At 48.5% G+C, this 15,415-nt stretch overlaps 1 protein-coding gene across 3 annotated transcripts; it reads left to right on the top strand.

Moving 5' to 3' along the window:
• The first annotated feature begins 3,768 nt into the window (after nt 1-3,768).
• LOC310705221 (uncharacterized protein) lies at nt 3,769-15,181 on the top strand. 3 transcript variants are annotated; one of them, XR_014525195.1, is made up of 3 exons: nt 6,799-9,344; nt 11,980-14,722; nt 14,885-15,181. XR_014525195.1 is itself a non-coding variant. In XM_083499786.1 (2 exons), exons 1-2 carry the CDS (start codon nt 4,025-4,027, stop codon nt 13,308-13,310), a joined length of 1,365 nt encoding a protein of 454 aa, XP_083355912.1. In that variant the 5' UTR covers nt 3,769-4,024; the 3' UTR covers nt 13,311-15,181. The 3 variants fall into 3 exon arrangements, 2 of the variants coding, with proteins under 2 accessions (XP_083355912.1, XP_083355911.1); XM_083499786.1 differs by lacking the exon at nt 6,799-9,344 and adding an exon at nt 3,769-4,058 and having other exon boundaries at nt 11,980-15,181; XM_083499785.1 differs by having other exon boundaries at nt 11,980-15,181.
• The last annotated feature ends 234 nt before the right edge of the window (nt 15,182-15,415 follow it).

The following is a 15,415-nucleotide window of genomic DNA, read 5'->3' as shown; positions in this document are numbered from 1 at the left end:
CCTTAAAGGGTCAGGAGAGTCACAGGAAATGTTGTTGATCTTTGTTGATGACATCATTCACATCTCAGGGGTAAACAAACAGGTGCAGAAGTTTGCCAAAGAGCTTGGAAAACGGTTTTAGCTCAAGAACCTGGGTGCAGTAAGGATCTACTTAGGTGTTCAGATAGACAGGACTGAAGATGGAAGCTTCTTGCTCAGTCAGAAAGGCAAGATTGAGCAGTTGCTTGAGAAGTTCAGAATGTCTGATTGTGCAGGGGTTAGGGCACCCATGGAGACAAGCTACGTGAAAGACAGTTGGCTAGCAGCACGCATTGCGTTTGAGAACGCTGAGCTCTTCCAGTCAGCTCTGGGTAGTCTGTTGTATCTGTCCCAATGGAGCAGGCTGGACATTGCTTTTGCTACCAGTCTGCTCAGTAGGGAAGCATCAAAGCCCAGTGTAAATGCCTGGCATGGTATCAAGCGGGTGCTGCGTTACCTGCAGGATACCAAGGACTTCAGTCTCAAGCTGTCAGCTGCAGGTGAGACAGCACTTACTTGCAGGGCAGATAGCGACGGGGTGAATCTGGATGACAGGAAGTCCGTATCTGGGATGGTAATAAACCTTGGGGAATCTCTAGTTGGGTGGAAGTCCCAGAAGCAAAGTCTCATTGCTCTGTCCTCTACTGAGGCTGAGTTCATTGCACTGTCAGAATTGTGCAGGGAACTGGAGTTCTATAGATGCCTAGTGCAAGAGATCTATGGGGATTGTTGCCTGCCCATCACTGTTTGGGAAGACAATCAACCCTGTCTGATGTTGGCAGAATCTGGGCAGTTTAAGGCCAGAACCAAGCATCTAGACATACGTTTCCAGAATGCGTGTAGCAGATCATCGTGTAGCAGATCATACTTTTGATGTCTCAGAAGAGGACATCAGAAAGGGAGGGAGACTGCTCCTGAAGGTAGGAGTCTATCAATTGATGAAGATGATCATCCAAATGTCATAGACCAAATGGAGCAAACAGCACGCAGACCTAGTGGTGGGAGGAAAAAATCATTAAATAAGAGACACGGGGGAATGATTAATGGACTTCAATGTCTGTACACTAATGCGCAAAGCATGGGAAATAAACAAGACGAGCTTGAGCTCTTGGTACAGCAAACTAAATATGACATAATAGGCATCACTGAAACCTGGTGTGATAAGTCCCACGATTGGAATGTAATAATGGGGGGATACAATCTATTTCAGAGAAACAGACCAGACAAGAAAGTAGGAGGAGTGGCGTTATATTTCAGAGATGTGTATACCTGTGAAGAGATCCAAGATTTAGAACCTCAAAGCCAAAGTGAGAGCATTTGGGTCAAAATTAAGGGAGAGAAGAATAACAGTGACCTCATTGTGGGAGTTTACTATAGATCCCCAAGCCAAACGGAGCACATAGATGATGCCTTCCTGGAACAGATGGCCAAGCATGCAAAAAGAAGGGAGATGGTAGTAATGGGGACTTCAATTACCCGGATATTTTTTGGATGTCAAACTCAGCCAAGAGCATAAGGTCAAACAGATTCCTCACTGGCCTTGCAGACAACTTTATTGTCCAGAAAGTGAGAGAAGCAACAAGCGGAACAGCCATTTTAGATCTGGTCCTAACCAATGTTGATGACCTGGTTAGTGGGGTAGAAGTGGAAGGATCATTAGGCGCAAGTGATCATGCTCTTCTGAAGTTTACCAAAGAGTGGAAAGGAGCAGCCAAGCATATTAGGACTCAATTTCTTGACTTTAAGAAAGCCGACTTCATAAAACTTAGGGAAGTGCTGGGTGAGATCCCAGGGACAGTAATACTAAAAGGAAAGGGAGTTCATGATGGCTGGGAGTTTGTTAAGAGGGAGATAGTAAAAGCACAACGTCAGGCAATACCAAGGAGACGGAAACATGGAAGGTGCCTAAAGAAGCCTGGGTGGCTATCTAAAGAACTTTTAACTGAATTAAGATTAAAAAAGGATGTGTACAAAAAATGGAAAAGGGTGGAAACCACCAAAGAGGAATTCAAACAAATAGCCAGCACGTATAGACACAAAGTCAGAAAAGCAAAAGCACAGAATGAAGTCAGGCTTGCTAGAGAGGTTAAAAGCAACAAAAAAGGCTTGTATGGGTATGTTCCTAGCAAAAGGAAGAACAAAGAAACAGTGGGGTCACTCAGAGGAGAAGATGGTGAAATGCAAACAGGGGACACAGAAAGGGCTGAACTCCTCAATGCCTTCTTTTCCTCAGTCTTCTCCGATAAAGAAAACAATGCCCGACCTGAAGAATTTGGAGCAAATGATTCAGCAAAGCAAACACAGCCCAGAATAACTAAGGAGATAGTACAAGAATACTTGGCTAGTTTAGATGTATTCGAGTCTCCAGGGCCAGATGAACTGCATCCAAGAGTATTAAAAGAACTGGCAGATGTGATCTCAGAACCACTGGCAGTCATCTTTGAGAATTCCTGGAGAACAGGCGAAGTCCCGGCAGACTGGAGGAGGGCAAATGTTGTCCCTATTTTCAAAAAGGGGGAAAGAGAGGACCCAAATAATTACCGCCCAGTCAGTCTGACATCAATACCAGGGAAGATTCTGGAGCAGATCATTAAGCAAACAGTCTGTGAGCACCTAGAAAGGAATGCTGTGATCACCAATAGTCAGCATGGATTTCTCAAAAATAAGTCATGTCAGACTAACCTGATCTCGTTTTTTGACAGAATTACAAGCCTGGTAGATGAAGGGAACGCAGTGGATGTAGCCCACCTTGATTTCAGCAAGGCATTTGACAAGGTGCCCCATGATATTCTTGTAAAGAAGCTGGTAAAATGTGGTCTTGACTATGCTACCACTCAGTGGATTTGTAACTGGCTGACTGACCGAACCCAAAGGGTGCTCATCAATGGTTCCTCTTCATCCTGGAGAAGAGTGACTAGTGGGGTGCCACAGGGTTCTGCCTTGGGCCCGGTCTTATTCAACATCTTTATCAACGACTTGGATGATGGACTCAAGGGCATCCTGATCAAATTTGCAGATGACACCAAACTGGGAGGGGTGGCTAACACCCCAGAGGACAGGATCACACTTCAAAACGACCTTGACAGATTAGAGAACTGGGCCAAAACAAACAAGATGAATTTTAACAGGGAGAAATGTAAAGTATTGCACTTGGGCAAAAAAAAATGAGAGGCACAAATACAAGATGGGGGACACCTGGCTTGAGAGCAGTACATGTGAAAAGGATCTAGGAGTCTTGGTTGACCACAAACTTGACAGGAGCCAACAGTGTGACGCGGCAGCTAAAAAAGCCAATGCAATTCTGGGCTGCATCAATAGGAGTATAGCATCTAGATCAAGGGAAGTAATAGTGCCACTGTATTCTGCTCTGGTCAGACCTCACCTGGAGTACTGTGTCCAGTTCTGGGCACCACAGTTCAAGAAGGACACTGACAAACTGGAACGTGTCCAGAGGAGGGCAACCAAAATGGTCAAAGGCCTGGAAACGATGCCTTATGAGGAACGGCTAAGGGAGCTGGGCATGTTTAGCCTGGAGAAGAGGAGGTTAAGGGGTGATATGATAGCCATGTTCAAATATATAAAAGGATGTCACATAGAGGAGGGAGAAAGGTTGTTTTCTGCCGCTCCAGAGAAGCGGATACGGAGCAATGGATCCAAACTACAAGAAAGAAGATTCCACCTAAACATTAGGAAGAACTTCCTGACAGTAAGAGCTGTTCGACAGTGGAATTTGCTGCCAAGGAGTGTGGTGGAGTCTCCTACTTTGGAGGTCTTTAAGCAGAGGCTTGACAACCATATGTCAGGAGTGCTCTGATGGTGTTTCCTGCTTGGCAGGGGGTTGGACTCGATGGCCCTTGTGGTCTCTTCCAACTCTATGATTCTATGATTCTATGACATTTCCCTTTTCTTTTAGGGTCCAGTGTGCTTTGAAGATGTCGCTGTTTGTTTCACGGATGAGGAATGGGCATTGCTGGATCCTGACCAGAGAGCTCTGCATAAGGACGTCATGGAGGAGAATCGTGGGATAGTGGCCTCTCTTGGTAAGGCTCCCTGTGGGATCGTCCTATCTGCCTGGAAATTAAAAAAATACCTCTATGTAACAAACCTCATACATTTCCACATAGCTCAACAGCGCCCAATACAACACCTGGGAACCTAACACTCCCACAATAAACCTTGAACAGCAAATTCCAGTTTTTTCTGTGAACCATCTTCCTCCAGTTCTGCCTTTTTATACCACAATTCGGCTGGTCTGAACTTCCCAGGCATCTTAAATGTCAGCTTCAGTGTTGGTATCTGAAGAAGTGTGCATGCACACGAAAGCTCATACTAATAACAAACTCAGTTGGTCTCTAAGGTGCTACTGGAAGGAATTTTTTTAATTTAGCTTCAGAGTTTTGTGGAAAGAAAAGTAGCTTCTGTCAAGTTTTCTGTTTTTGTTTTTGCTGCTGTCAGTCTTGGGTTGACCAGAGAGACGACTGACATGGGAGATGGAGGGGATGCCATGACTGGGCCAAACAAAATCCATCCCAGAGAAGAGCCAGGCTTATTGAATCTCAGGTAGTAGTAGCAGTGATGATGATGATGATGATGATAATAATAATAATATTATTAATAATAATAATAGTAATAGTAATTTTTATTTGTACTCTGCCCATCTGGCTGGGTTGCCCCAGCTGCTCTGGGCGGCTTCCAACACTTACATAAACCAGAAACATTAATCATAACAATCTGTCCCCATATAAGAAGTACATTAACTTTAAAATGAACAACTTACACTAGTGGCCAAAATAGTGGAAACCTTTTGGAGAAAGTGTATTTCAGAGCTTGGATACCTCATGACACCACTTTTTGGGGAGTAATAGCATATAACTATATATCAATGGAAAGATAATTTAATGAAGAATGTAATGGTTTTCTTCTGTCATGCAGGCCCAGTCTCTCCATTCTTCGATCATCACTTGCTGTTGTGCACCTTTTCCTGCCTTTACCAGTCTGATTTTGGAGTGACTGAGTCTCTTATACCTCTTCAAAAATATAGACCAGCTTTGGTTAAGGTTTCCCCAATCTTTCTTCTATTTTCTTCATACCTGTAGCCTTGTTCACTTAATACAGTGGTACCCCGCAAGACGAACGCCTCGCAAGACGGAAAACCCGCTAGACGAAAGGGTTTTCCGTTTTGGAGGCGCTTCGCAAAACGAATTTCCCTATGGGCTTGCTTCGCAAGACGACAGCCCATAGGGAAATCTCAGGGACAGCGGGGAAGCGCAGCGCGTCTTCCCCACTGTCCTCGGACCTCCTCCGAAGCCTGGCGGCGGGGCGGGGACACCTCCCGCCGCCGCCGGGCTTCGGAAGGCTCCTCCGAAGCCGGGCGGTGGGGAGGGAACACCTCCACCCGCCGCCCGGCTTCGGAACGGTGCTCCGAAGCCGGGCGGTGGGGAGGGAAGACCTTCTGAAGGCGGGCGGGGGGCGAAAGTCTTTGCTCCCCCTTGCCTGCCTGTCCCAGAGGGCTTTTGAAGGCAGGCGGGGAGCAAAGACTTTCGCCCCCCGCCCGCCTTCAGAGGAGGTCCAGGACCTCTTCTGAAGGCTGGCAGGGGGCAAAAGTCTTTGTCCCCCCTGCCTGCCTTCCCAGGGGCTTTTAAATCGCCCCGGACTGCGGAGAAGTCCTCCGCTGTCCCGGGGCGATTTTAAAATGCCGCCCGCCAGCATTTTAAGATTGCCCGGACAGCGGAGAAGTCCTCCGCTTTCCCGGGGTTTTTAAAAATGCTGGGGGTGGGAAGAAAAGCCCTTGTGTCCGCCCCCAGCCTTCAGAAGAGGTCCGGGGACAGACTGTCCCTGGACCTGGTCTGAAGGCGGTTTCCCTAGGAACACATTAATTGATTTTCAATGCATTCCTATGGAAAACCGTGCATCGCAAGACGAAAAACTCGCAAGACGAAGAGACTTGCAGAACGAATTAATTTCGTCTTGCGAGGCACCACTGTAGTACGATTTTACATCTCTTTCTGGGTAACTACCAACCAAATTGATAGCAATCACATAATACCCTGACAAAAGTCAACCTAAGCAAGTTGTGCTTCCCTTTTCTGGTTATATGTCTATAACATTTGATAGAATACAGATAATTGAACAAATTTGTTGCACTATGTCAGGGAACTGACATCAGAGTAGAGGGGAGAGGCGAGGCTCCCAGATTCTGCAGGAGAGGGAACGAGTAAGGGAAGAGAGAGAACGTCTTCTGGGGAAGGAAGTCTAGGTGACACTAGGGAGAAGGGAGAGGCAGAGAGCATCTCGGAGGTGAGGCTCCGAGACTTTTCCAGTGAAGTCAGTGAGGAGGGTGGAGGACCACCACTCGGCACGCCCACTCTGCGCAGAAGGCTTCCGCGCAGAGAGGCGAGGCGAAGGTTGTCCGTTAAGGAACTCTTATGCTGGAGGAAATTTAGGAGACGCCCACTCACGGATTCTGCTAGCGACTGAGCAGCAGCGCAAAGGGCTGCTCAGTCAGGGAAAGACACAACTACCCCTAAGCAGTTTGGAACGGCTGGAGATTTACACACAAGCAACCCCATTTCCCATGACAGCAATCCGTGAGTCCTTTACGTTGCTTGTGTGCAAGAGGACCGGGGTACAGTCATGAGTCAAACCGGAGGAGCCGGCGCAGGAGAGGGGGCCAAAGGCGGACAGAGTCTGGAGGAGAGAAACCGAGACTTGGAGCAGCAACTGGCTCTACTAGCGGCGCGGCTGGATGAAAGGAGGACACTTGACGTCCAGGGGAAGATTACCCCCATCGCAAGAAAGGTACCGGGACTTGTGCAGACGTTTGGGGGCAACCCCAGGGATTATAACGCTTTTAAGACAGAAGTGCAGTATGCGCTGGATCTGCAGCACGATGACTTTGCCGACGATGGGGGAAGAGTCGCTTTCGTGGTGGGGCACCTGCAGGGGAGGGCCAGAGATTGGGTCCGACCCTTAATGGTGGCGGAGAACGCGGCTCTGAAGGACTTGAGAAAGTTTTTTAGCGCGATGGATCACATGTTCTCGAGCGATGTTGAACAGAGTGTGACTCGCAAAGAGCTGATGGGGTGCAAGCAAGGAAACCAGTCAGTGAGAGAGTACTGGTCGAGATTTGCTATGCTGATCCATAAACTTGGGTGGGATCTGAGTTCTCAACCAGTACAAATGTTGTTTGAGGAGGTCTTATCCTCTTGGGTGAGAGACGAACTTTCCCACTCGCCCCGCCCGGAATCGATGGACCAGCTGACCAAGTTGGCGCTCACTGTAGGAGTCCGACAAGAGACGCGCGCGGTGGAAAGGCGGGAAGGGAGAGCAGAGCGTTGGCATGACAACCACATTCCAGACATGCCAGCGTCTACTGTGCCACCCGAGGAGCCAATGGAGATTGGAGGAGCGAGTGCGCGCGGGTTTTCAAACTCCAGCAAGGTGCGTAAGAAGGAGGGGAAAACCAGTAAGAGGTGTTTCCTATGCCAGCAGCCGGGACATTTTGCCAGTGCATGCCCTCAGAAGAAGGCGTGGCAAGGAATGGTGGGGGCAGTGGGGAGTGAGGAGGAAAAGAAGGAGGTGCCGGGAAACGGCAGTGCTTGGCTGCAGGAAGGAGGGCACAGCAGCCAGGCGAGCAACCAGTAGAAGTGCCCAAACCAGACCCTCCCCGAGCAGCCATCGCCATAGAGGTGGTGCTAGAACTCCCAAATGGACACCCCATCAAAGTGAAGGCGCTGCTGGATTCAGGCAGCTCTTGCAACTTCTTTAGCAAGGATTTTGTGCTAGAACACCAGCTACAGGTGGTGCCCCTAGAACATCCACTGCAAGTAACCACTATTGATGGGAGAGAACTTTTGGGAGGGGAAGTGACCCACCAGACCCCGCCCATGAAAATGACAGTTTCCAGATACACTGAGACAATTGCCTTTCACGTAGCCACCTTAGCAGGACCACCTATCTTACTGGGAATGAGTTGGCTGGCACTGCACGACCCAGTAGTAGGGTGGCACCAGCGGACAGTCACCTTTGGGTCAGCTCACTGCGTAGAGCACTGCCAAGAAGGGGAAACCATGAGGATGGCAGTAGCCAGGGTGGCAGGGATGGCGGTGGGAGAAAAGGGGAGAGTACCACCTCAGTATGCAGACCTGGAAGAAGTCTTCAGCGAGAGAGAGGCGGATAGACTACCCCCTCACCGGCCCTTTGACTGTCAGATCAACCTACTCCCAGGGGCCCAGTTACCAGTGGGTAAGCTGTACGCCATGTCAGACAGGGAGATGCAGGAGTTGCGGAAGTTCATTGACAAGAGGGGCTTTATACGTGAATCAAGGGCGGTGGGGGGCAGTCCAGTGTTCTTTGTGGACAAGAGAGACTCCAAAGAACCACGCTTAGTCGTAGATTACAGGTCCGTCAACCGGGTATCGGAACCGGTGACCTTCCCAATGCCCAGGATTGATGACATTTTGGCCAGGGTAAGGAAAGGGAAGGTTTTTACCAAGTTGGACCTTCGAGGGGCGTACAATTTGATAAGGATGAGGGAGGGTGATGAATGGAAAACCACGATGTTCACCCCTCTGGGAGCCTTTGAGTATCTCGTTATGCCCTTCGGATTACAATCGGGATCCAGCACATTTCAAGCATTCATGCACCACGTGCTGGGGTCCCTGCTGTACAAGAATTGTGTGGCCTTCCTGGACGACGTGCTTATCTACTCAGAGAACGAGGAGCAGCATGTGAAAGATGTCAGGGAAGTGCTGAAAAGGCTGCAGGAGCATCAGCTGTGGGTCAAACTGGAGAAATGCCAATTCCATGCCTGAGAGGTGGAGTTCCTGGGCTACAGGTTGTCAGACAAAGGTCTGGCAATGGACCCAGGCAAGGTGCAGGCCGTGCTAGAATGGAAGCCTCCCAAGAACAGGAAGGACGTGCAGAGGTTCTTGGGGTTTGCAAATTTCTACAGGAAGTTCATCAAGAACTTCGCCCATCTAACGGCACCCATAACGGATTGTCTCAGCAGCAAGAAGAAGTTCGAATGGACGGAAGAGGCCCAGCGTTCCTTTGAGAAGCTTAAGAGGGATTTCGCGTCGGAAGAGCAGCTCCTACATGTGGATGTGCGGAAGCCGATGAGGCTAGAGACGTACGCGTCAGACAGAGCTGTAGGAGGCATATTGCTCCAGCAGGGAAATGGGGAGTGGAAGCCGTGTGCCTTCTTTTCCAGGAAGCTGAACAAGTCAGAGCAAAACTATACGGTGTACGATCGGGAACTGCTGGCAATTCACGAGGCCTTTCGACGATGGAGACATTTTCTCATAGGCGCACAGCACAAAGTCCAGGTGTGTACTGACCACAAGAACCTGGAATATTGGAGAACGGCGAGAGTGCTGAACCAACGACAGGTGCGGTGGGCACAGGAGTTTTCCAAGTTTAATTTTGAGATTAGGTACGTGCCTGGGAAGGAAAATGTCAGAGCAGACGCCCTCTTCCGCAAGCCCGAATACGAGGAAGGGGAGGGAGGGCCAGAAGCGCGTTATGTCATACCCGAGGACAAATGGGTGTGTGGGGGAGTGTTCGTAGGGAGGCAAGAGCTGGCCGGGTTGACAAGGGATGATCAGTATGCACAAACCAAGATCAGGGAAATTGGTATTACTGGGGAAACTCGGGGGGGGGGGTTTGAAGTAAAGGACGGGGCATTGTACTATAAGGGTGCTTTGTACATACCTGAGGGGAATTTGAGGAGCAGAATACTCAAACAACTGCATGACAACCCCACAACGGGACATTTTGGCCAACATAAGACAATGTTACTGGTCACCAGGCAGTTTTGGTGGCCACGGGTGAGGGAAGATGTGAAGGAGTATGTATGCGGGTGCCAGTGCTGCCAGAGAGCGAAGGGGGAGAGGACAGCACCTGCGGGGTTACTGGAGCCCTTACCGACACCAGAGAGGCCATGGGAGGTGGTATCAATTGATTTTATGACAGATTTACCCAAAGCGAGGGGGAAAACGGCAGTAATGGTGGTAGTTGACTTGATGACCAAAATGTGCCATTTCATTGCGTGCTCGCATGCGGTGACTGCAGAAGAAACAGCAAAGCTGTTTGTAGAGCATGTTTTCAGGTTGCATGGCACCCCCTTGAGGATTTTATCCGACAGAGGCCGGCAATTTACGTCCAGATTCTGGAGGAAGCTTATGAGTCTGCTGGACGTCAAGGTTAGTTTCTCAACGGCCAGACATCCCGAAACCAACGGACAAGCAGAGAGAGCTAACAGCATTCTTCAACAATATCTACGCTGCTACGTCAACGAGAGGGAGAATGATTGGGTGGACAAATTAGCACTGGCTGAGTTTGCATACAATAACGCAGAACATGTGTCCACAGGGATGAGTCCGTTTATGGCGAATTACGGGTGTCACCCCAGGGCTTTCCCAGGGGAAGGGGAGGGAAGTTGGAGTGTTCCCGCAGCTGAAAAATTTGTGGAAGAGATGGAGGCTTTACACCACCGTTCAGGGAAGGGAGGGAATTTCTGGGTCAGCAAAGTGAAACACCCTTGCATCCACAGATGGAGGAAAGGGAACTCAGTGGCCATGCAGCTGAAATTCTCGATTCCAGGTGGAAAGGGGGGCGAGTGGAATATTTGGTGGCGTGGGAGGGGGAGCCAGAAGAGGAAAACGCATGGGTCCCAGCAGAAGAGATTAGGGATGAGTATCTGCAGGAGGAGTTTCATAGCAGGTATCCGAGAAAGCCCAAACCACCAGAGAGGTTCTAGGGGGAGCAATTTGGCACCACCGATGAAGAGGAAGAGTTTGCGGGTTTTTCCGCCTCCGAAGAGGAGGAATGGGATTTGTCCGGAGAAGAATCCGACTGGGGAGATTGGGGAGAGAGAAGAGACAGCAGCAAATGGAGAGGGGTGTTTGAAACATCGGACAGAGAGGAGAGTTCCTTCCGGGGGTTTCCTGCCTCACCATCGGAGGAAAGGATGGGGGGGTGGAGGGCCCTGGGAGGGAGGTGGATGTCAGGGAACTGATATCAGAGCAGAGGGGAGAGGCGAGGCTCCCAGATTCTGCAGGAGAGGGAACGAGTAAGGGAAGAGAGAGAACGTCATCTGGGGAAGGAAGTCCAGGTGACACCGGGAAGAAGGGAGAGGCAGAGAGCATCTCGGAGGTGAGGCTCCGAGACTCTTCCAGTGAAGTCAGTGAGGAGGGTGGAGGACCACCACTCGGCACGCCCACTCTGCGCAGAAGGCTTCCGCGCAGAGAGGCGAGGCGAAGGTTGTCCGTTAAGGAATTCTTATGCTGGAGGAAATTTAGGAGACGCCCACTCACGGATTCTGCTAGTGACTGAGCAGCAGCGGCAAGGCTGCTCAGTCAGGGAAAGACACAACCACCCCTAAGCAGTTTGGAACGGCTGGAGATTTACACACAAGCAACCCCATTTACTGTGACACACTACATTCTTGATTAAATTATCTTTCCATTGCTATATAATATTATGGTATTGCAGTCATACCTCGGGTTACAGTCACTTTAGGTTGTGTGTTTTCAGGTTGTGCACTGAGCTGAACCTGGAAGTACCGGAATGGCTTACTTCCAGGTTTCAGTGCTTGCACATGCGCAGAACCACCAAATTACGACCCACACATGCGCAGATGCAACGCTGCAGGTTGCGAACGCTGCGGGTTGTGAACATGTCTCCCACACGGATCATGTTTGCAACCCGAGCATCCACTGTCCTCCAAAAGAAGTGGTGTTATGAGCCATCAAACATCTGAAATGCACTTTTTTCTAAAAGGCTTTCACAATTTTACCACTACAGTATATCAAAGAAAGCAACATTCAACAACCCATCAGAATCTAATAATAAATATGTTGGTTAATGACAAACAACAAAGGTAATGAACAAGCACCCAACTCCCTTCAGTTCTTCTTCATTTGTTCCTGAGGATCTAATCCCTTTTTGTCTCCGTTGCAGATTGTGATGAATTGCAGATCGAGAACAAGGCTGAACAAGAGAAAATCCCCAGAGAGGAGAAGCCATGGAAAAATTTGGAGTGTGGAGACAGCCGCACTCAGAGCTCCAATCTCACTAAGCATCAGAGAATTCATACAGGAGACAAACCCTATCAGTGTGTGGAATGTGGGAAGAGCTTCAGGGAGAGCTCCCATCTCACTTACCATCAGAGAATTCATACAGGTGAGAAACCCTATCAGTGTGAGGAATGTGGAAAGAGCTTCAGTCAGAGCTCCCATCTCACTAACCATCAGAGAGTTCATACAGGGGAGAAACCCTATCAGTGTGTGGAATGTGGAAAGAGCTTCAGTCAGAGTTCTGATGTCACTAAGCATCAGAGAATTCATACAGGGGAGAAACCCTATCAGTGTTTGGAATGTGGAAAGAGCTACAGTCACAGCCATGATCTCTCTTCCCATCAAAGAATTCATACAGGGGAGAAACCCTATCAGTGTGGGGAATGTGGAAAGAGCTTCAATCAGAGCTCCTCTCTCACTTCCCATCAAAGAATTCATACAGGGGAAAAACCCTATCGGTGCATGGAATGTGGAAAGAGCTTCAGTCACGGCCAAAGTCTGAATTCCCATCAAAGAATTCATACAGGGGAGAAACCCTATCATTGTGGGGAATGTGGAAAGAAATTCATTACAAGCTCCAGTCTCACTTCCCATCAGAGAATTCATACAGGAGAGAAACCCTATCAGTGTGGGGAATGTGGAAAGAGCTTCAGCAAGAGCTCGGAACTCACTTCCCATCAGAGAAATCATACAGGAGAGAAACCCTATCAGTGTGGGGAATGTAGAAAGAGCTTCAGGCAGAGCTCGGATCTCACTTCCCATCAGAGAATTCATACAGGGGAGAAACCCTATCATTGTGTGGAATGTGGAAAGAAATTCATTACAAGCTCCAGTCTCACTTCCCATCAGAGAATTCATACAGGGGAGAAACCCTATCAGTGTGGGGAATGTGGAAAGAAATTCATTACAAGCTCCAGTCTCACTTCCCATCAGGGAATTCATACAGGAGAGAAACCCTATCAGTGTGGGGAATGTGAAAAGAGCTTCAGTCACAGCTCTGATGTCACTAAGCATCAGAAACTTCATACAGGGGAGAAACCCTATCAGTGTGGGGAATGTGGAAAGAAATTCATTACAAGCTTCAGTCTCACTTCCCATCAGAGAATTCATACAGGGGAGAAACCCTATCAGTGTGGGGAATGTGGAAAGAAATTCATTACAAGCTCCAGTCTCACTTCCCATCAGAGAATTCATACAGGGGAGAAACCCTATTAGTGTGGGGAATGTGGAAAGAGCTTCAGTCAGAGCTCCAATCTCAGTTCCCATCAGAGAATTCATACAGGGGAGAAACCCTATCAGTGCTTTGAATGTGGAAAGAGCTTCAGTCACAGCTCTGCTGTCACTAAGCATCAGAAACGTCATACAGGGGAGAAACCCTTCAATCTATAGCTTTAGGAGCCTTGTTAATATGCACCTTTTTAACCAGGCCTTTGGCTGATTGACATCTAAGGCCCTTTTAAAATGTGGTGGGGAGTTGAGTTATCATGTGTATTTTGTGTTTTTGTGTTGTAACCGTCCTGAGACATGTGGGAACAGGAGTCTACACTTAGAGGCTGAGGGGGTTTTGCCCCCCAATGATATATTTGAGGGGGCCACTCCCCCAGTTGATAGGCATTGCTATTCCAATGGCCTGCATGCGTCATGTGTTTGATTGTGCAAAGCAGGCCTTACCTGTCCCCCACCAATATTTATTCAAGTTGTCACCCCTGGGTCGGGTGGTAGACAAATTAAATAAATACATAAATCACCTTCCTTTGCACATGTTTCAGCCTGTCAATATCTTTATTTTTTATCATTTTTAATATTTATGTGCCTTTCATCTGAAGATTTCACAACAGAAACATACAGGATAAAAGCATGGCTTTCTCAAAAACAAGAAAAGCCAGAGAAATCTCTCTTCCCCTTTTTTTGGATGGAGTTACAAACTTTGTTGATCAGGGAACAGCTGTGGAAATAGTGCATCTTGATTTCAGTAAGGCTTTTGATGAAGTCCCCCATAATATTTTTGCCTTTAAGCTTCTAAAATGTGGTCTGAATGAGGAAACTCTTAGGTGGATTTGACTGACCGAACCCAAACAGTCCTCCTCCATGGTTCCTCGTCATCCTGGGGGAAAGTGACAAGAGGGGTGCTGCAAGGTTCTGTCCTGGGCCTGTTGTTCTTCATCGTCTTTATGAACGACTTGGATGAAGGAACTGAGGGGGTGCTCATCCCATTTGCGGAGGACACCAAACGGGGAGCGGAGGCCAATGTGGCAGAAGGCAGAATGAAGCAACCAGAAATCACCTCAACCCGATGGACTGGTGACCCCCTCCTCCTTTTCCTCTCCCCCAAGCCATCAATACAGCTAACACGATCAATATTCCCCCCAGCCTCACACCTCCACAGAGATCCCCACCCAACACCAGTCCAGGTACATAAAAAGACACTCCCCATTACCCAACAATCTACAACTCACTCTCAGCACCCCTCCCCACGCCTTACTAAGTAAAATAATTCCCCCAGGAATTATTAACGCAGCAGTGGAGAAAAAGAAAGTGATATTTATTGCTGAACAATAAGAGACCCAGTGGAATCCTTTCCCAAAGACTGGGCCCCGGGCTCCAGCGCCCTGAGGCTTTATACCTGAGTACATACATGACATAATCAATACAATCGCACACAGCAGCAAAAAGAAAACCAATGAGCACATTCTAGCCTTGCCCCCTGATCATGTAAAGAGTTCCCTCCCAACGTCTGCTTTTTCAGTCTGAACATGCATTTAACCTTTCCCCTGATTTATGGTAAGAAGGAAGAAGAAGGAACTTCGGCCCTTACGCTCCTACGCGGCCATCTGCTATACCGGGACATTCTGCGGTTAGCATCTTCCTGTTTGAGCTACTCGGGACCCTGTCTGGACAGGGGGGAAAGTGCCAGCACAGCAGATTTATTGCTTCCCCCTTATGTTAGCGAGACACTGAGAAGAACAAGGGAAGCCAACTGGGGCAGAGTTCATTTCGGATTCTTCCGATCTAAGCAATTTGCTATAAGCTTTTGCAGAAGCCGTCATGATTCAAACATGGATTATATAAAAATCATTATAAGGATATATGGTTATATGGCTAACTGATTGTATGAAAAGCATAAGGGTAGAATTCCTCCAGGTGGTCCTGCTTCACCCTAACCTCAATAAAACAATCCACAGACAGGCTAAAATCTGACAAACAAGCAGCACATTGGGGCTGCCAGAGGATATCAACACCCTCATCCCTACCCCAACTTACCAGTGATGTTAATGACATTAGCAACATTGCTTATGGACCCTATGTGGAGTTTGGAACTG

Source organism: Podarcis liolepis (genome assembly GCF_965112155.1).
Source record: "Podarcis liolepis genome assembly, chromosome: 4".
NCBI lineage: Eukaryota > Metazoa > Chordata > Lepidosauria > Squamata > Lacertidae > Podarcis > Podarcis liolepis.
Note: the sequence above shows the minus strand (reverse complement) of the source record. Positions and strands in the feature narration are given on the sequence as shown.

Bases quoted from the DNA above. Each gene is read 5' to 3' on its own strand.
- LOC310705221 (XM_083499785.1), top strand. From the start codon at position 9,305: ATGGAGACATTTTCTCATAGGCGCACAGCACAAAGTCCAG. The intron at 9,345-11,979 runs GTGTGTACTGAC...TCTCCGTTGCAG, and splicing joins GCGCACAGCACAAAGTCCAG to ATTGTGATGAATTGCAGATC.